The following is a 19,816-nucleotide window of genomic DNA, read 5'->3' on the forward strand; positions in this document are numbered from 1 at the left end:
GCTTCCCAGTTGGCGCTAGTGGTAAAGAACCCGCTTGCCGATGCAGAAGACACAAGAGACGCAGGTTCAATCTCTGTGTCAGGAAGATCTCCCAGAGGAGGGCATGGCAACCCACACCAGTATTCTTGCCTGGAGAATGCCAAGGACAGAGGAGCCTGGTGGGCTACAGTCCATGGGGCCGCAAAGAGTTGGACACGACTGAAGTGACTGGTTGGAAGAGGGGTGTTTGCTATGACCAGTGGGTTCTCTTGGCAAAACTCTATTAGCCTTTGCCCTACTTCATTCTGTACTCCAAGGGCAAATTTGCCTGTTACTGCAGATATTTCTTGATTTCCTATTTTTGCATTCCAGTCCCCTATAATGAAAAGGACATCTTTTTTGGGTGTTAGCTCTAGAAGGTCTTGTAGGTCTTCGTAGAACCGTTCAACTTCAGCTTCTTCAGCGTTACTGGTTGGGGCATAGGCTTGGATTACCGTGATATTGAATAGTTTGCCTTGGAAACGAACAGAGATCATTCTGTCATTTTTCAGATTGCATCCAAGTACTGCATTTTGGACTCTTTTGTGGACTATGATGGCCACTCCATTTCTTCTAAGGGATTCTTGCCCACTGTGGTAGATATAATGGTCGTCTGAGTTAAATTCACCCATTCCAGTCCATTTTAGTTCTCTGATTCCTAAAATGTCAATGTTCACTCCTGCCATCACCTGTCTGACCACTTCCAGTTTACCTTGATTCATGGACCTAACATTCCAGGTTCCTATGCAATATAGGTCTTTACAGCATCGGAATTTACTTCCTTCATCGGTCACATTCACAACTGGGTGTTGTTTTTGCTTTGGCTCCGTCTTTTCATTCTTTCTGGAGTTATTTCTCTGCTGATACGAACAAAGCTAGTGGATGTGATGGAATTCCAGTTAAGCTATTTCAAATCCTAAAAGATGATGCTGTGAAAGTGCTGCACTCAATATGCCAGCAAACTTGGAAAACCCAGCAGTGGCCACAGGACTGGAAAACATCAGTTTTCATTCCAATCCCAAAGAAAGGCAATGCCAAAGAACGCTCAAACTACCACACAATTGCACTTCCCTGGTGGCTCAGACGGTAAAGCGACTGCCTACAATGCGGGAGACCCGGTTTGATCCCCGGGTTGGGAAGATCTCCTGGAGAAGGAAATGGCAACCCACTCCAGTATTCTCACCTGGAAAATCCCATGGACAGAGGAGCCTCTTAGGCTGCAATCCATGGGGTCGCAAAGAGTCAGACACGACTGAGCGACTTCACTTTCCTTTCAGTTTCACACGCGAGCAAAGTAATGCTCAAAATTCTCTGAGCCAGGCTTCAACAGTACGTGAACGGTGAACTTCCAGATGTTCAAGCTGGATTTAGAAAAGGCAGAGGAACCAGAGATCAAATTGCCAACATCCGTTGGATCATTGAGAAAGCAAGAGAGTTCCAGAAAAACACCTACTTCTGCTTTATTGACGACGCCAAAGACTTTCACTGTGTAGATCACAACAAAATGTGGAAAATTCTGAAAGAGATGGGAATACCAGACCACCTGACCTGTCTCTTGAGAAATCTGTGTGCAGGTCAGGAAGCAACAGTTAGAACTGGACATGAAAAAAATTGGGAAAGGAGTACGTCAAGGCTGTATATTGTCACCCTGCTTATTTAACTTCTATGCAGAGTACATTATGAGAAACGCCAGACTGGATGAAGCACAAGCTGGAATCAAGGTTGCCAGGAGAAATATCAATCACCTCAGATATGCAGATGACACCACCCTATGGCAGAAAGTGAAGAATTAAAAAGCCTGTTGATGAAAGTGAAAGAGGAGAATGAAAAAGTTGGCTTAAAACTCAACATTCAGAAAACTAAGATCATGGCATCTGGTCCCATCACTTTATGGCAAATAGATGGGGAAACAGTGGAAATAGTGTCAGACTTTATTTTTGGGGCTCCAAAATCACTGCAGATGGTGACTGCAGCCATGAAATTAAAAGACGCTTACTCCTTGGAAGGAAAGTTATGACCAACCTAGACAGTATATCACAAAGCAGAGACATTACTTTGCCAACAAAGGTCCATCTAGTCAAGGCTATGGTTTTTCCAGTGGTCATGCATGGATGTGAGAGTTGGACTATAAAGAAAGCTGAGCACTGAAGGACTGATGCTTTTGAACTGTGGTGTTGGAGAAGGATCTTGAGAGTCCCTTGGGCTGCAAGGAGATCCAACCAGTCCATCCTAAAGGAAATCAGTCTTGAATATTCATTGGAAGGACTGATGTTGAAGCTGAAATTCCAGTACTTTGGCCACCTGACGCGAAGAGCTGACTCATTGGAAAAGACCCTGATGCTGTGAAGGATTGAAGCCGGGAGGCGAAGGGGCCAACAGAGGTTGAGATGGCTGGATGGCATCACCGACTTAATGGACATGAGTTTGAACAAGCTCTGGGAGTTGGTGATGGACAGGGAGGCCTGGCGTGCTGCAGTCCATGGGGTCGCAGAGAGTCGGATGCGACTGAGCGCCTGCACGCAGGCGGGACCGCCCCTCGGCCCCGGCGCGGTCCCTTTAAGGGCGGGGCGCGGCCCAGGTGAGGGCGGGCCGCCGGTCGGAGCCGCGCCCCCGGAGCCGCGTCGGGAGCGCGGGCGGGCCTCGCGGGGCCGCGGACGCTCCTTCTCGCCGGGCCGCCGCCTCTTCCGGCCGCTCACCTGGGCCCCGGCCCCGGCGCCAGGATGAAGGACCGGCTGGAGCAGCTGAAGGCCGTGAGTCCGGGGACGGACGGGCGGGCGAGCGGGCGGCTTCCTCCGATCCCGGGTCCAGGCCTGCTCTCCCTGAGCCGGACGCACGCAGCCCCCTCCCGGGTCGCCTGCCGCCGATGCGTCGCCGGGCTGCGCTCTCCCTGGACGCCCCCTGCCCCGCCCGGCTGGACGGCGTCTGTCGAGAGCTGGGGTCCGCGGGGGCGTCCAGAGGGGCTCCCCGTGAAGGTCGGGGCGCGCACCGCCTGCTCGCCGCTGCCGGGCGCTGCGCCCGGCCCCGCCTCCTCCGGGAGCCCCCTAGTCTCTCTCCCCTTGCGGGGCGCTGAGCCCGCTGCCCTCGCCCCCGAGAGAGCAGCTCCCGTGGGCGACCGCCTGACCGTGAGCTGATCTGGTCTAGCGGATGTTCAGCGCCTCGGCACCCCCAGCTGTCTGTAATTATTAATCCCCCCCGCCCGCGACCCCCATCCGTGGGACGGCTGTGATCAGGGCCAAGGATCTGAAGGGAGTCGGCTTCCAGCCCTGCTGCGTAAAAGCGGTGAAACCTTAGGCAACCTACTCTTTTGAACTTGTTTCCTTATCTGTCGAAGGAAGGTTAATGGTACCCTAGAGATTTGTGTTGAGATCGGATGATGTAATCGGGCTTAGTACAGAGAAGGGGTAAAGCATAGGTTTTTACGTGCAATATTCATTGACTCGTTGAATAATTACTGAGTGTTCTCTATGGGGCAAACCCAGTGTTAAGCCCTGGGGATTGGGTGACTCAGGCTCTATCTTAGGGGAATTTAAAATCTAGCCCTTGATGCAACGTCGTCCCATCTACTTGGGAGCTTGTGGGAGGCGCAGCCGCTTAGGCCTGCCTCCAGAGCGAGGGAATCAGAATCTGATTATCCATAAATCTCTCCAGGTGATCATGCGCACACTGAATCAAGTCTGAGCAACAGGGGTCTGGATAGAGGGTCTGCCTCCCCGCTCCACTGCCTACCAGCTCTGCCCATGACCTTGGAGCCTAAGTTTTGTCATCTGTGAAATGGGTATTCCTGAGGACTAAAACCGAAAGAGCTCGCACAGCCCTTTGTATGGTGCATGGCGCACCCAGGACTAAGCACTGGTGAATCTCACGCTAGTCACTGTAAAATCTCTTCGGAAAAATGAAGCCCTGGGCAAGCGTGAGGGAGTGCTGGGCTGATGTCACAGTTGTTTTCTTTCCCCGCCCTCGCCTGAGCTGAGACCTTCCTGACCCTTTCACCACTCCTAGTAGGACTGCGTTGGAGGCAGGGGAGGGGACGGTCACTGGTGGTGGGTGTCAGCCGCCTCGCCGCTTCCTTGCCCGTTGTCATCTGAGCCTCACAACATCCCTGAAATGACAGAGCAGAAGTGGCTGCCTCTGTTTGTAAAGAGCGGGAGACTAGAGCTCAGCCTGGGGAGGACGGATGCCCCGGGTTACGCAGCCCGATCCAGGGAGGAGCCAGGCTCTTGGCCTCTCCCTGAGCCTTTGCCCCGGAGGCAGAGAGCAAAGCAGAGCGTGGTGTTGAAGACCTGCCGGTCCAGCACAATCCTCAGTCATGGGGCAGTGCAGAGCTGGTCGGCAGGGAGGGGCAGTGCCCTTCCTTAAGTGAGGAAGTCCATTTCCAGGGCAAGATGCCCTTTCAACAGACAGTAGAGAGCCTCAGTTGAGCTCTGAGTCCCAAGTATAAATTCAGCTTGTTGGGAGGAACCCAAGCAAGTCCCTTTTCCTCTCCGAGCCTCAGTGTTATCATCTGTAAAATGGCGCCAATGCTGCGTCGTTCCCTTTTCCTCCCGGGAGCGTGGCGGGAGTGAGACTGTAGACGGAGCTGTGAGGCTGGGGGTGCGGCCTCGTGGAGCAGGGAGATGGATGACGGCGCCGTGCAAAGAGGACAGGCTCGGATTCAGGAGATTCCGACTGTGGCTTCGCCGCCGAGCGCCTGCTCCTCGGTGCCACTGCGCCTCACTGCTCCTCTCACGCCAGTATGTACCACAGGGAGTTCGGTGCATCTCCGAGTCCCTTCCAGCAACGTTAACGTTTTCCTTGAAGGCTAGTGTTAAGGTTTAGGTGGGTTTTGGCTTCTAGCTCACCTCCCCTAGCCAGCCCCTCCTTACTCCCGGAGAGAGCGCGCGCGCCCCTTCACGGCAACACTGTTACCATCTTCGCTCTCTGATTCCTTTTGTCAGGGTTTGCTAACCTGCCCAAAGCCGGTTTAACCCTGAGCGGCAGTGCCATCTCTGTCGGCGGGGATCTTTCTAAACCCTGGGGCCAGCGGAGCGTGACCTGCCCCCAGACAGCTGAAGAGCCGCCCTGTGCGGGGCGTTAGTGCTGCTCCATGTAGATAGGAGGAGAACAGTGAAGCCGGGAGGCTGCTGGGCAGACGTGATGACTCTAGAAAGCTTTTTTTTTTTAATTTAGTTGCTTCCTTACTGACTGTGCTGGGCCTTTGTTGCTGCCCAAGCTCTCTGGGAGCTGCCGTGAGCGGGGGCCCCTCTCCCGCTGTGGTACGCGGGCTTCTGTCTTGCAGACCGTGGGCTCCAGTATCTGAAGCGTGTGGGTTCAGTATCGCGACTTCCCGGCTTCTAGAGCACAGGCTCAGTAATGCGGTGCACGGGCTTCATTGCTCTGAGGCCTGTGGGATCTTCCTGGGTCAGGGATCGAACCTGTGTCTCCTGCATTGGCAGGTGGATTCTTTACCCCAGAGCCACTCAGGGAAGCCCTGTGGAAGGCATTTGTGATACTCAGAGCTGCCCAAGGCGGGGCCAGGCTGGTGGGACCTGGGAGGGAGGCTTGGTGGCATGTTGACTGTTGTAGGAATTTGAGCCTTCTTGGAAAGGGGGGCAGCCCATGAGGAGGTTCAAAGTCTCCATCAACCCTGAGGGTGTGTGTTTCTAGAAGGGCTTCACTGGGAGCCTGTCTCAAGCACTCAGAGGCCACCAGAAAGTGGATCACCGCACCCTCCCCTCAGGGTCACCGAGGGTGAAATGAGATAATCCCTGATAATCACCCACTGCAGTCAACTCAAGTTCCCCAGACGGGCTGGGAGCAGCACCTTCCCTGAAGGGCGCCCCTTCCTGCTGCTGCGATCACCGGTCACCGGCTGAGACTCATCCGTCTCTTGCCCTTCCCCTGGCGGGGCCGGCCCAGAAGCCTGCCTTTGGTGACGTCAGGCTGGCAGGGAGCTGTGGTGCCCACGCCCAGCCTGCCTCACCAGGCGGTTCCTGCCGAGGTCTCAGGCGCTGAACTTTGGATCCGCTGAGTCCAGACCCTTCCCGTCCCGGAGCTGGAGCCTCTTGCCCGGCTCTGGTTTCATTCAGCCAGTGTTCAGCCAGCATCTTCTATGTCCCCTCCCTCCCAGAGGCGCCGGGGCGGGGTGGGAATTGATGCAGAGGGACACGAGTTGCTGGGCCTTGGGGATCACAGTCAGCGAGGGAGGCACACGAGGAACAGACCGATGATCCCGTCCTTGAGACGGAAACAACTCCTTGAAGACCCCGTGGACCGGTCCCTGGTGCTGGGGCTTTAGGGCCCGGGGGCTGTTCCCAGAAGTGATGCTTCCGCTTGAGTCCCTGTTGAGACTGAAATCTACTCTGTTCAGAGGCTGGAGAGGTTCCTTAGAAGTAGCGCAAAGATCCTGAAACTCCACCCATTCTCCCTTTGGGCTTCAGGGAGACACCGTTCTTGGTGCTTTTTAACCTCTGCCTGCCGCTGCTGGGCATCCTGATATGCAGAGTTTTGTTTTTATTTTTGGCCATTCTACAAGGTGTGTGGGATCTTTTTAATAATAGTTCCCCAACCAGGGGTTGAACCCAGGTCACAGCAGTGAAAGCCCTGGGTCTTAACCCCTGGACCGCCAGGGAATTCTAGGCAGAGTTCTTATACAAAGCCCTGGTCTGAAAGAGCACGTGGTCGTATAGGGAAAACAAAGGGATGTGGTCCCTGAAAAGCAGACCCCCCATCAAATGGAAACAGTGACAGACTTTATTTTCTTGGGCTCCAAAATCACCACGGACAGTGACTGCAGCCATGAACTTTAAAGACGCTCACTCCTTGGGAGAAAAGTTATGACCAAACTAGACAGCATATTAAAAAGCAGACATCACTTTGCCGACAAAGGTTCTTCTAGTCGAAGCTATGGTTTTTCCAGTAGTCATGTATGGATGTGAGAGTTGGACCATAAAGAAAGCTGAGCACCGAAGAACCGATGCTTTTGAACTGTGGTGTTGGAGAAGACTCTTGAGAGTCCCTAGGACTGCAAGGAGATCAAACCTGTCAATGCTAAAGGAAATCAACCCTGAATATTCATTGGAAGGACTGATGCTGAAGCTGAAACTCCAGTACTCTGTCCACCTGCCGCGAGGAGCCGACTCATTGGAAAAGACCCTGATGCTGGGAAAGATTGAAGGCAGGAGGAGAAGGGGATGACAGAGGATGAGATGGTTGGATGGCATCACCGACTGGATGGGCAGGAGTTTGGGTAAACTGCGGGAGTTGGTGATGGACAGGGAGGCCTGGCGTGCTGCAGTCCATGGGGCCACAAAGAGCTGGACACGACTGAGCGACTGAACAACAGCAACATCAAAGTTGATCATGCTCACAGAGAGGCAGCAATGTGTCAAATGGAGGTCACGGACTTTGGATGTGTGTCCAGAGAGCTGGAAACATCTTGGGGTTTACTGGCTCCTCCACAGAGAGCCAATAAGGATGCGCTAATCGACAGAGAAGGCAATGGCACCCCACTGCAGTACTCTTGCCTAGAAAATCCCATGGATGGAGGAGCCTGGTGGGCTGCAGTCCATGGGGTCGCTAAGAGTCGGACACGACTGAGCGACTTCACTTTCACTTTTCACTTTCATGCACTGGAGAAGGAAATGGCAACCCACTCCAGTGTTCTTGCCTGGAGAGTCCCAGGGACGGGATGCCGGGTTGGCTGCCGTCTATGGGGTCGCTCAGAGTCGGACACGACCGACGAGACGCAGCAGCAGCAGCAGTGAAATCGACACCTGAGGCGCTGAAGGCCAGACCGACTTATTCACTCTCTGTTCCGTCTTGTGTCCTGCAGGGCTCGTCCCTGGCCTCCTTCCGCATTTTGAAGTTCCCCATGTGAGTGCCCCAGGAGCACAGTCACATTAGTTGTACAACCACCAGAACAGGGGGCCGTGCTTCCCCTTTGAAGGTTTCTAATCGTCGTGGTTCCTTCCTCCCTCCCCTGTCTCCCTGGGGGAGCTGCCCCGGGTGAGCAGACGTCAGTGGAGCTGAGACGGGAGTGACAGGGATTGCGAGGGATTACAGGCCCAGCAGCCAGAGGTCAGAGAGAGAATGCAGGGCTGGGGGAAGGCGATTAGTTCTATTTTTACTCCCGTGGTAGTTGGGGGGGACATGCTCGAGCGTGCTGTCTTCCCTCCCTTCAGGGTCCCTTCCCCGTTTGGCAGAATTCCTGCCTGTCTTCCCAGGCTTGCTCCTTACAGGTAACGCTCCTGAAACACAGCCTGGGAGCTGCCCCCCAGCCTGCCAGCAGCCCTGGTGGGCTGCACGTTGCTTCAGAGCGAAATACTTCTCTTCTATTGTCAGTGGGTTTTTTCTTTTCTTTTTTTTTTTCTTACCGTGGCGTGGGCTTGAAAGCACCTTCCATCTGTCTTTTATGAGTTGGACTCTTTAGTCTCCTAAGTCCTGTTGTCTCTCAGCTCCACGGGTCTGTGACTTGCTGGCGTCAGTGGTAACAGTGGTCACTGACTGAGCTGCCGCTTCCTGTTGGAAAGGGCGCGTGTGTGTCTAATCCTCTCCACCCTGCAAGGCAAGGCGGTGTTATAGTATTCCCATCTTACAGGTGACGGAACTGAGGCTCAGATGGGCCTGAGGTTCGAGTGGGGAGACCAGGAGCTGAGTGAGCCCGTCTTGCTCATCTGTCACCGTCGCTGGTCGCCTCCCCAGCTGCCCTCTGTGCCCCTTGTCACGGTGGCAGACGGGACCCTCACCCTTCCGCATGGTAAACTCTTGTCTGTCGACTGATCACTAACATCTTGGCCCTTACACACGTTATTCTTCACTGCAACTTATCCTTCTGGCTCCATCCCCTCTGGGTTAGTGAAACTTGACCTGCTTGAAGTGCAGCATTTACTCTGGGACCCGTAGATTTGCTAATGGAGCCAGAGGTCAGTGGTTCCACCTTTAAGGATGAGGATGGGTGAGTTCCAAGGCTCCTACCTGTACCTGAAACTTCCACCTCTACTCCTCATGGAGGGTTGTCCCCTTGCAGGAAGACCACAGAGGAGAACATGTGGGTATCACAGTGAGAATCCTGCTACCTCGTTGCTCCCCTGGAAAATCTCACGCATCCCTGAAGGCTCACTTCCAGTGTCATCGCTGCAGGGAAGGTTCCAGATCTGAGCTGACAGCATTCAGCAGGCCTTCCTGGAGCCTCCACAAACTCTTTATTTTTATCGATATGTAAAAGCAGCCATGTAATGTTACGGTTTTAGAAGCTGCCTGCCAGTGAAGTCCTGTGTGAGAGTCCAGACCACACTCCCACAGCTCAGGAAGCTGTAAACCTATGGTTTTTCCAGTGGTCATGTACAAATATGAGAGTTAGACCATAAGGAAGGCTGAGCATCGAAGAATTGATGCTTTCAAACTGTTCTGCTGGATGAGACTCTTGAGAGTCACTTGGACAGCAAGAAGATCCAACCAGTCCATCCTAAAGGAAATCAACCCTGAATATTCACTGGAAGGACTGATGCTGAAGCTGAAACTCTAATACTTTGGCCACCTGATGCGAAGAACTGACTTATTGGAAAAGACCCTGATGCTGGGAAAGATTGAAGGTGGGAGGAGAAGGGGACGACAGAGGATGAGATGGTTGGATGGCATCACTGACTCGATGGACATGAGTTTGAGTAAACTCCGGGAGTCGGTGGTGGACAGGAGGCCTGGCGTGCTGCAGTCCATGGGGTCACAAAGAGTCGGACACGACTGAGCGACTGAGCTGCAACAACGGATGAACTTGCTGGGCGGTTCGGCAGTCCCGAGGGGGCCTTATCTCCAGCGTTTTATATCAGGCCACTTTGCAACTTCCTCCCCTCTCTGCTGTTGGGTCAGCCTGTTTCCTGGCTGGGCCATTTCCATGGCAACGTTCCCCTGTCTGCATGTGGAAACTTGAGTGAGGCTCACCCCCCACCTAGAGAGATCAGTGGAGCGTATGCTGTCTGGGTTTGTTTGGCTGCCTGGGTCAGGGAACCCGCAGGACGGCAGCGGGATTGCTTTTTGTAGAAATATGTGTTTGTGGTGGACTAATTTTAGACCGACAGAGGGTCACAAAGATAGTAGAGGGAGTCCCGTCTAAAGTTTCCTCCACTGTTAACGTCTTACGTGCGACGGGACACGTGTCTAAACTGAGAAACCGACCTTGGTACATCGCGCGTCACTGAACTCCAGACTTTTTGTGGATTCCACTCGTTTTCCCACGGGTGGTCCTCCCTCTGGTCTAGGATCCCACCCAGGGTAACACACTGAGTTGAGTTCCCGCAGCGTCCTCTGAGCTGTGACAGTTTCTCAGCTTTCCATTCATCACGACCTCTTTGGTACAGCCTCTGTGTGTTAGCTCTTTGCACGTGTATTTCTTGGGGACCAGGGCTGTGGTTGGGCGGCGGCAGGTGCTGTTAAGACACGTCTCTCCAGGGTGATGGACCTCAGGGATCCGTCCAGTGACCCGCTCTCCTCCTGGCTCTGGCACTCAGTTTTCAGGGTCTGGGGAGGTTGCTTGGCGCCTTTATGCTTTGGTTTTCTCAACTGTAAGGCGGGGAGGGTCCCCAGAAGATTCTTGCAGAGATTAGGCTCTGGTCTTATTTTTAGTTATTTTTTGACCACACATTGGCATGCGGGATCTTACTTCCCTGACCAGGGATCAGACCTGAAGCCCCTGCACTGGAAATGCAGAGTCTTATCTACTGGACCGCCAGGGAAGTTCCAGGCCCGAGTCTTAGAGTCCTCCTCTCAGGTGGGCTGCTCGGTAATTGCCAGCATTCCTGGGCTTCCCTGGTGGCTCAGCCTGCAATGCGGGAGACCTGGGTTTGACCCCTGGGTAGGGAGACCCCCTGGAGAAGAGATAGGCTAGGCACTCCAGCATTCTGGCCTGGAGAATTCCATGGACTGTATGGTCCATGGGGTCTCAAAGAGTCAGCTGTAACTGAGGGACTTTCACTTTCACAACCATTAGTGTGCCGTCCTCTAGGAGCATCCAGGGAGGGGGGTGCTTGGGGGACAGAGGCTGAAAGCAAGTTGGGGAGGAGGCTGAGGATGAGGGAGGCAGACAGTGTAAGTTCCTTCCTCTCTCCTGTATCCTTGGCAGCTGGATGCTGAGGGGTGTAGGGTGTTGATGGGGTTGGGGGAGGGGAGGAAGCCTGGGAAGTGTGGAGAAGCCTAGGGTAGGGGAGAGGAAGCAGAGGGTTCATCTTTGAGTCTCCCTGAATGCTCCTGGGGTGAGAGGGACAGCAGGAAGAGGGTGTGGCCTTCCCACCCAGATGCCTTCCTGCAGGCATCCTTTGCCGTTTCCCCAGGAGTCACCTAGCCATCCGTTCTCTAATGCCCTGTCCTCGCCTGGGCGTCGGTCCCTTGGACTGAGAGCTGTCATCTCCCCCCATGTGGTGACAGAATGGCCTGGGTCCCTCCCATCTGAGACCGCGAGGCTCCAGGGAGAGCAGGGTGCCCAGTCTGGTCTGTGCTATTGGAGATGAGAGATGTTCAATCAGTGCCACTGGCTGAGTGAGTGGACAGATGGATCTGTGACTCCAGATGGGACCTTGTGTTGAATGAGAAGAACGTTGTGGGCGAGGCCCTTGGTTTTGAGACCCCAGATCTGTGTCTGAAATAATCCACTATGACCCAGGGGTTGGACCACGCAGGGGTCCATTTGTTCCTTATTGGCCGTGTGGTTCTGGGTGAATGAACTTCCCTGGTCACAGATTTCTCGTCAATGTAGATGACGTCTACCCGCACGGTGCTTTTGCTTTTTCCTCCTTCCTCTCTTTAGATGAACTTCCATCTCTCTTCACTACTCCTGCTCTGTATCTTGCTTAGGGCCTGCCCAACAAAAGCAGAGGCGTGAACGTGGCATGAAGCTTCGATGAGTCTTGTGTCCAGCAAATGGAGTGCAGGATCTTTTCAAGCTTCACAGACGATTAAAAAATGCTGACCATGTGCTAACACACAAATAAAATGCTAAATTCCACAAAATATTAAGTCATATAGGACTTGTTCCCTGATGACGATAATAATAAAGTTAGAAATTAACTATGCAGTAATAGCTCTCCTTAGGTTTACCCACTTTGAAGGTTTAAATTCTTAATGTATTTAGAAAGAACTGACTCATTGGAAAAGACCCTGATGCTGGGAAAGATTGAAGGCGGGAGGAGAAGGGGACGACAGAGGGTGAGATGGTAGGATGGCATCACCGACTCTAGGGACGTGAGTTTGGGTGAACTCCAGGAGTCGGTGATGGACAGGGAGGCCTGGTGTGCTGCAGTCCACGGGGCCGCAGAGAGTCAGACACGACTGAGCGACTGAACTGCACTGAACTGAGCTGATTTAGAAAGTTTGCCTACTTTTCTAAATAACTCGTGGGCTCAGAAGAAGCCAAAATGGAAATGACAAACTGTTTAGAAATGAACGATGAGTAGTAAAGGTCAACATTTTTGAGAATTAGCAGAAGCAAAATTTACAGAGAGCTCTATTTCTTTAAATGCATATGTAGAGAGATGAATAAGTGAACCACATGTCAGTCCAGTCTAAGGGACCCGCTGTCACCTTCTGAGAATTGGCATTAGAGTTGCGTCTTTAGCAGAAACTCAGTTTAGTGAAACCTGATAGCATGGCATGGCCTTGGGAGTTTACTCTGTACCCGCGTCGCTCTAAACTCTTCATACACATTCACTAATTTAATCCTCACAGCAGCTCCAGGGGCAGATTACTCCTGCTGCACTCAGGGAGCTGAGTCTCAGAGAGGTCAAGTCACTCGCTTAAGGTCACACAGCTGCTCAGGTGGCAGAGCTGGGTCTTCGGCGCAGGCAGTCATGGGTATCTCTACAAACCTACACATCTGTGGGCTTATGTACACTGGTATTTTCTTTAAAAAATTAAAAATACTACTTGTTTGGCTGCCCCAGGCCTTGGTTGCGGCAGGTGGGATCTTTTAACGTGGCCTGCGAATTCTCAGTTGCAGCTCGTGGAGACTGGCTCCCTGACCGGGAATCGAACCCGAGCCCCCCGCGTTGGGAGCTGAAACTCTTAGCCGGTGGACCACCGGGGAAGTCCCTACACTGGTATCTTTTTCATTCCTGCACGTAGACGAGTCCAGTTCAGTTTCCCCGACGTTGCAGCGTCCCTGAAATATGTGCGGACGTGGTTCTGAGCTGGCCTGGGGAGGGCGTCTTCAGGCAGAGTGTGGAGGGTAAGAGCCGGGAGACCCGGCTTCCACAGCCCTGCCTTCGGGCCCTGATGCTGCTCCTGTTAGCGGGGTCACCCGGGATGAGCCATTTAACCAAGTGAAGTAGTCGTCTCAGCTGCCAGTGGGGTGTCATGCGTGTCCCTCCTGGGGTTGCCGTGAGAAGCAAATATTGCGTTTGGAACCACAAAGTGCCTGCAACAAAATACCCTTATTATCGTCGTGATGGTGGAACGCCTGGGGCTCGGTCAGCTGGGACTTTGGCTCTTGTCCAGTTGTCCAGGGACTCAGTGGCCTTGGGCTAATCTGGTAATGAGTTTATTCCTCAGCGTCTTCATCTTCAAACGGGGCCAGTTCTTGGCTCAGACTGTTCAGCCAGAACCACATCTTGAAGGCGAGCGCATGAGGCTCACCCAGGAAGCCACTCTCCCGTGGTTTCCTCTTGGTTCAGCGGAGGGGGGGTGTCAGGAAGAGGCAGAAAGGGGAACATCTCGTCCGGGAGGGTTTCGGTTTAGGAGGGCGAAGGGGCGTTAACGGAGGTCTCGCAGACCCTGAGGTGGGGAACAGAGAGCCCTGAGTGCCTGCTGAGAGCTGACACTTACTCAGACTTTCTGGCTCTCTTCATTGGAGGAGAGAGACTGGAAAAACCAGACGCTGGGCTCAGGCAGGGGTGTGTGTGTGTGTTTGGAGTCCTTGGATGTGCTGGTGTTTGTCCTTGGGAATCCACAACCCCTCATCCTGGAAAGGAGGCTCGGGGGGTGGGGGAGGTAGGCAGTAAGGACGAGGAGAATCACACGTCCTTGTCTCTTTGAACCAGATTTAATGGGTGAAGATCTGGGTCTGTAAACAGGAGTCTCCCAAGCACAGAGCTCTTTCCATGTGGAGAGGAGGAAGCAACTGGAGGGCCCGACCCGCCGACCACGGTCCTTCCCCAGCGGGGACATCGGGACCAGACGTGCCTCCCCAGGCCGGACTGCTGGTTCCCCGTTCTGTTATCATCTCCTTCACCCCGAAACTTTCCCGAGCACTCCTGAGTCTCCCTCGGTCTGACACCCACTGCGGGAGGGTCATCGGAGGGCCTGTAAACAGAGACCTCTGCATTTAGGGTGGCCTTCTCCCGTCCTTTTCTTTGTCCCTTCCACCTTGACGCTCTGATTTGTAAAGGTCCTTCAGGAGTTGCTGATGATTTGGATGAACACTGAGCCATGCTTTACCTTGGAAAGGAGGGAGGGACTCCGTCTTCTTCCCTTTTCTTTAGAAAGCTCCGTTCATGTGCTCTGGTGCAGTTCCTGCTGGCTAAGCGTGCCTCTCTTTCTTTCTCTTGTTCTCTCTCTCTCTCCTTCCTTTTTCTCTCTTGGCAAGAGGCCTGATTCTGAAAGTGAAGTCGTGTATTCGACCTCAGTGTGAAAAGCAGATGAAGGTGGAGCTCTGCAGGTGGAAGAGGGGATGCAGGCTTGACTGCCACCCAAATTCCCTGGAGGGTTTCTGAGGTGTCCCTGAAGTCTCCTGGGGGTGCGCAGAGTCGCATTGGAAAGCTAGCCCCGTACTTGGTCAGAAGACCGAGGCTTAGTGGGGACCAGCGCCGGCCTGAGGCCCCCGCAGCCCCTGTCCAGCCCGCTTTCAGCCGGAGGGTGGTGGCCCCCTAGCACCTCCCAGGGGCTCCTCAGGCGGCAGACCCGCCGAGCAGGAGACGCGGGTTCGATCCCTGGGTCGGGAAGAGCCGCGAAGCAGGCCGTGGCGACCCTCTCCAGTACCCTTGCCTGAGAACCCCATGGACGAGGAGCCCGGCGGGCTACGGTCCAGTCCACAGGGTGGCAGAGAGTCGGACATGAGAATCCCATGGACGAGGAGCCCGGCGGGCTACGGTCCAGTCCACAGGGTGGCAGAGAGTCGGACATGAACGACTGAAATGACAGAGGCTCTGCGGGTGGGAAATGTTCTATGAGAGGAGCCCACGAAGGGGCCCACAGGCTGAGGCCGACAGAGAAGGGGCTGGGGCGCGGTCAGGCTGGGCGGCGGGATCGCGGATGGCGCCGAGTCCTGGGTCTGCGCCCTCCTCCCACTGTTGCCAGAGAGGGTGGCACGGGCCCGCCGTCCTCAGGGCCCGGGGCCCGGGCGGGGGCCGCAGGGGTCGGGGACAGAGGTGAGCTCAGTGCGGCTGAGTCACGGCCGTGTCTCCTGGCAGGCGAGGAGCAGGAGTCAGGGGAGAGGAAGCGGGTGGCGGGCGCGTGGTGCTGGCCGGCGGTGTCAGCTGCGGCCGCTGCTGCAACGTTCCTGTTGCCACACGCCTTGATAAAGATGCCCCAGTGCCCTCCAGGCAGTGGGCAGTCCCGCTGCCCGAGATAAGGCGCGTCACCTGCTTTGCTGGCCCTGGGGCTCCCGAGGCCCCGTGGCCCCCGTGAGAGCATGGGTGTGTCCAAAGGGAAGGACCCCCGCCCAGGGTCCGGCGGGTCTGTTCTCAGGGAAGCCCTGACCCAGTCTCACGTGGTTCAGATGACCTGGGCTTCGGCCGCTTCCGGGAATTGTCTCATCTGGACTGAAGTTTGTTGCTATTGTTGATCGTGGGGGCAGCTCGCTGCAGTGGGAAAAACTGTAGGAGAAACTTCCCATCCTGGGAAGATGGGAGTCAAGGAACCTGGGTTCTATTCCTGGCTCTTCCGATAACTCATGATTTGGTCTTGGGCTTTGGTTTGCCCATCTCTTAAGTGAGAGAATCTGATGATAGAATCTGTAGGGTTACTTTCAGCTCTAACGTTCTGTATCTTTTTTTTTTTTTTTTGGTTCTTTCCTGTTTAAGAGTACTTAGATCCAGATAAAAGCAGTGGAGATGACTTTCTAGATCTTGTTATAGTTGTTTTATTGAGATGTTACCTGTGCCAGTATTTTGGTCATCTGATGCGCACAGCTGACTCATTGGAAAAGAACCTGATGCTGGGAAAGATTGAGGACAGAAGGAGAAGAGGGCATCAGGTTGAGATGGCTGGATGGCATCACCGATGCAAGGGACATGAACTTGGGCAAACTTCGGGAGATGGTGAGGGACGGGAGGCCTGGCGTGCTGCAGTCCATGGGGTCGCAAAGAGCCGGACACGACTGAGCGACGATCAACAGCAGCAACCATGTGCTGTTCATCGTGTAAGGAACACAAAGCGATTATCTTATTCAGTCCTCACAAAAGCCCTGGTGGACACTGTCGCTCCTGTTTTGTAGGTAAGGAAATTGAGGCTCAGAGATGCTGAGCCACGTGAGTGAACAGTCATTGAGCCTCAGTGACCAGCATGGGGGGCGGTGGTTTCCCAGGTGGCTCAGTGGCTAAGATGCCAAGCCGGCCAGTGCAGGAGAGGCAGGTGGACCCCTGGGTCGGGAGGTCGCTTGGAGGAGAGCACTGCAACCCACTCCAGTCTTCTTGCCTGGGAAATCCTGTGGACACAGGAGCCTGGAGGGCTGCAGTCCATGGGGTCACAGAGTCAGACACGACTGAGCACGCATGCACGACGAACACGAGATGGAGTCACTTACAAAGCCCAGGTGGTCCTGCTGCTGCAGAGCTGATCTTGACTGAGCCTTTATGTGAGCGCTTCCGTACGTTTAGGCTGCACGCCCTTACAATTACGTGGTGGGGAAGCAGACACTTATTAGGCACTGCTGTTGCTGTGTGAAGCTTCCCACAGGTGAGCCTGTTAAGAGTCACAGGGTCTGTGGTGTTGTGACCACTTAGCAGTAGAAAAACTCAGAGCAGTCAGAGAACTTGTTGCAGGCCTCACAGCAGGTCAGTGATAACGACAGGCCTTGAACCCCAGCTCTGGGTGACCCAAGGCTGCTTTTTTCCCCAAATTCGGGCATCCTCTCATTGGAGGTGCCTGCTCAAAGCCGGCAGGTGGGGAGTCCCTGTCCGAAGGGCATGGCTCTCGTGCGTATCATGACAGAGGGCTCAGGCTGCCTCCAGTGCTCCGGGACGAAGTCATTCCCAGCTTCCAGAAACTTCTCTGAGTCCATCCCATGATGCAGCCTCACCTCACTTCCTTAGCACATTTGCCTGTTTGAATGAAACTGAGTGGGCACACCCGTGTGTCTTGTGTGTGAGTTACGTGTGTATTCACAGACCTGAGCTGTTTCCCCCCAGTGGGGGTCTCTATCAGACTCTCAACAGGGGTGTGCTGAGTCACGTTCCTGCGGGAAGGTCGGGTTCCTGTTTTTCTAGCGAGGGTCTTGGCGATCCTTCTTGGGAGACAGAGCCCTCTGGAGTCCGCTGAGACGCCCGGGTATTGATGATAGTTGGTAAAAGCAGCATTTTATCTCAAGCTTTAGAAACTGCTGGGTGGATCCAGGCCACTGGCCTCAGTGGGAGTTAGTTATTAAACTAAGTTGATTTTAGTTTTCATTACATCTACAGCATATGGTGTGCGCTCAGTATACATTCGGAATAGGTTAATTAATGACAAGCGCAAGTAATTTCAGGGCTTCCCTGGTGGCTCAGCGGTCAAGAATCTGCCTGCAACGCAGGAGCCAAGGGGTTGATCCCTGGGTTGGGCAGATCCCCTGGAGGAGGCAATGGCAACGGGCTCCAGTATACTTGCCTGGAGAACCCCATGGACAGAGGAGCCTGGTGGGCCCCAGTCCATGGGGTTGCAAGAGTTGGACACGACTTAGCATTAAGCCACTACCACCGCAGGTAATTTCATTTCATTTCATACTTTTTTTCTCTTTGGCCTTGCCATGTGGTCTGCAAGATCTTCTCTGACCAGGGACTGAACTCGTGCCCGCTGTGTTGGGAGCACAGAGTCTTAACCACTGGATACCAGAAGTCCAAGAGATTTTAATTGCGAGTGACAGAAGCTTCTGGCTAAACAAGTAAAAAGCAGTATTACAAGAATACTGTTGGAAGAAGACCGCGGAAGATCTGTAGAGCTTGCTCTGAGCCGAGGAGTGGGTTTGGGAAGGTGGAGATGAGGGTAGTGTCTCTGTTGCGTGTTGCTAGAGGGCGATTTGGTTCTGTTCATTTCATGATTCAGAATCCTCAGGGAGCCTAGGTGGGCACCGATAACTTTCCCATCATATGGGGAAGGTGGAGGAGGTTAGGTACCTTCCTGAAGGAAGGTGTTCTGGGCAGGCACATACTCCAAGTCTCCAGGTGAAGCCCAAGGCAGCCCTGACCCTCCGGGAGTTCAGGTCAGTGGGGAAGGATCGGTAGGTGAAGGGGTGATTAATATGGGCGGGGTGGGACTGAAGAGGGTTTGCACAGAATGGATTGGGAGCTCAGGGAGGTTTTAAATGTTGCAGGGGGTTGGGGTCGGGGAGTGTCAGATCAGGCAGACAGAGAAGTTTGTTCGAGATTGAATTTTAAAGGCTCAATGAAATTTTGCCAGCTGGACAAATGCATTTCAGGAAGAAGTTCTTGGATGACAGTTCGGCAAAGTGAAAGCATGGTGTGTCCAGAAACATGTTAGGGGTTCCAAGCGCCTGGCCCAGACGCATCATAGAGAAGATAGACATGTGCGCCTGTGGCTGGCTGATGCAGAGGGTTCACAGAAAACAAGAAAATTCTGTAAAACAATTGTCCTTCAATTAAACAAACAAAAAAAAGAGTTGTGAGTGGGAGCCAGATTTTAGGGGCCCGTGTGCTCTCTTAGGCTTCGGGACGTTTTTTTTCCCCGTAGACCATTTTGGGGGCTTTTCCCCCTCTTTTATTTTCCTTTTCTTGAACACAAAATCTTAAAGAATACTGAGGAGGTGACAGTACCTGATCAAACAATATCTAAGTACCTAACAGTACTTAACTGAGTTCTTAAGGAATGAATTTGGTTTCAGGAAAGGGCCTGGGATTTCTAGGTAGGAAACATCCTTCCTGGGCACAGGGCCACTAGGCTTTGGGACTTTTAATCCTGGGAAATGTTAGGAAGGTGCTCGCGGGGCCGGAGTGGCGTCCTCGACGTCCAAGTCCTTGCACGAGGCTGTGACCCTTGGGTTGCTGAGGGCTGCAGCCACGCCAGAGAACGAGGTGGGGGGCGCTCAGTCCTCACCTGTGTCTGCCTCTCTGCGACCCCAGGGACTGCAGCCCACCAGGCTCCTCTGTCCACAGGGTTTTTCAGCCAGGAATACTGGACTGGGTTTCTGTTTCCTCCTCCAGGGGATCTTCCCCACCCAGGGATAGAACCCAGGTCTCTTTCATTGCAGGCGGATTCTTTACCCACCGAGCTCTCGGGGAAGCCTGAGATGATGGGGGCGGTAGTCAAAGGCGGCTCCCCAGAGGACTGGAGAGCCCCACATTTCAGGGGCAGTTCCAGGAACTCCATCAGGACTAGACCATTCCCGGGATGGTAGCTGGGGAGGGAACGGGGGCCCTGGTGGCCTTGCTTGCTCCTGGAGTCCTGTGTTGAGTGGCATGTCTTGGCTTAGGAGGCCACGGGCCCCTGAAGTGCGTGGAGAGCCGGTATCGAGGTTCATCCCCCTCGCCGCCTCCACCCCCTGCAACCCCTTCTCCCCCGTGCCTAGGGATGGGGTGCTGTGTGGACTGCAGCAGTCGGGGGACGTCTGGGAAGAACGCAGAAGCAGCTCGGGCCCTTTGGTGGGTGGGAATGGGGGCACTTCCTCTCGCTGCCGCTTCGTGGTCCTGCA

At 54.1% G+C, this 19,816-nt stretch overlaps 1 protein-coding gene across 13 annotated transcripts in view; it reads left to right on the forward strand.

Moving 5' to 3' along the window:
* The first annotated feature begins 2,607 nt into the window (after positions 1 to 2,607).
* The window catches only part of STX3 (syntaxin 3), a 130,150-nt gene continuing 112,941 nt past the window's right edge, over positions 2,608 to 19,816 (forward strand). For 11 of the 13 annotated variants that reach the window (XR_015142449.1, XR_015142450.1, XR_015142451.1 and 8 more), the window contains exon 1: positions 2,613 to 2,768. Coding sequence is in view for 10 of the 13 variants with exons in the window: in XM_086341878.1 (XP_086198004.1) it covers positions 2,739 to 2,768 (30 nt within the window). In the remaining 3 variants the exon portion in view is untranslated. Of the gene's footprint in view, positions 2,769 to 19,816 lie in introns of all 13 variants that reach the window. The other 2 variants (XM_086341887.1, XM_086341883.1) reach the window with 2 other exon arrangements.

Source organism: Bos grunniens, chromosome 15 (genome assembly GCF_055505025.1).
Source record: "Bos grunniens cultivar Pamir isolate PY7600 chromosome 15, Bosgru_T2T1.0, whole genome shotgun sequence".
Classification (NCBI taxonomy): domain Eukaryota; kingdom Metazoa; phylum Chordata; class Mammalia; order Artiodactyla; family Bovidae; genus Bos; species Bos grunniens.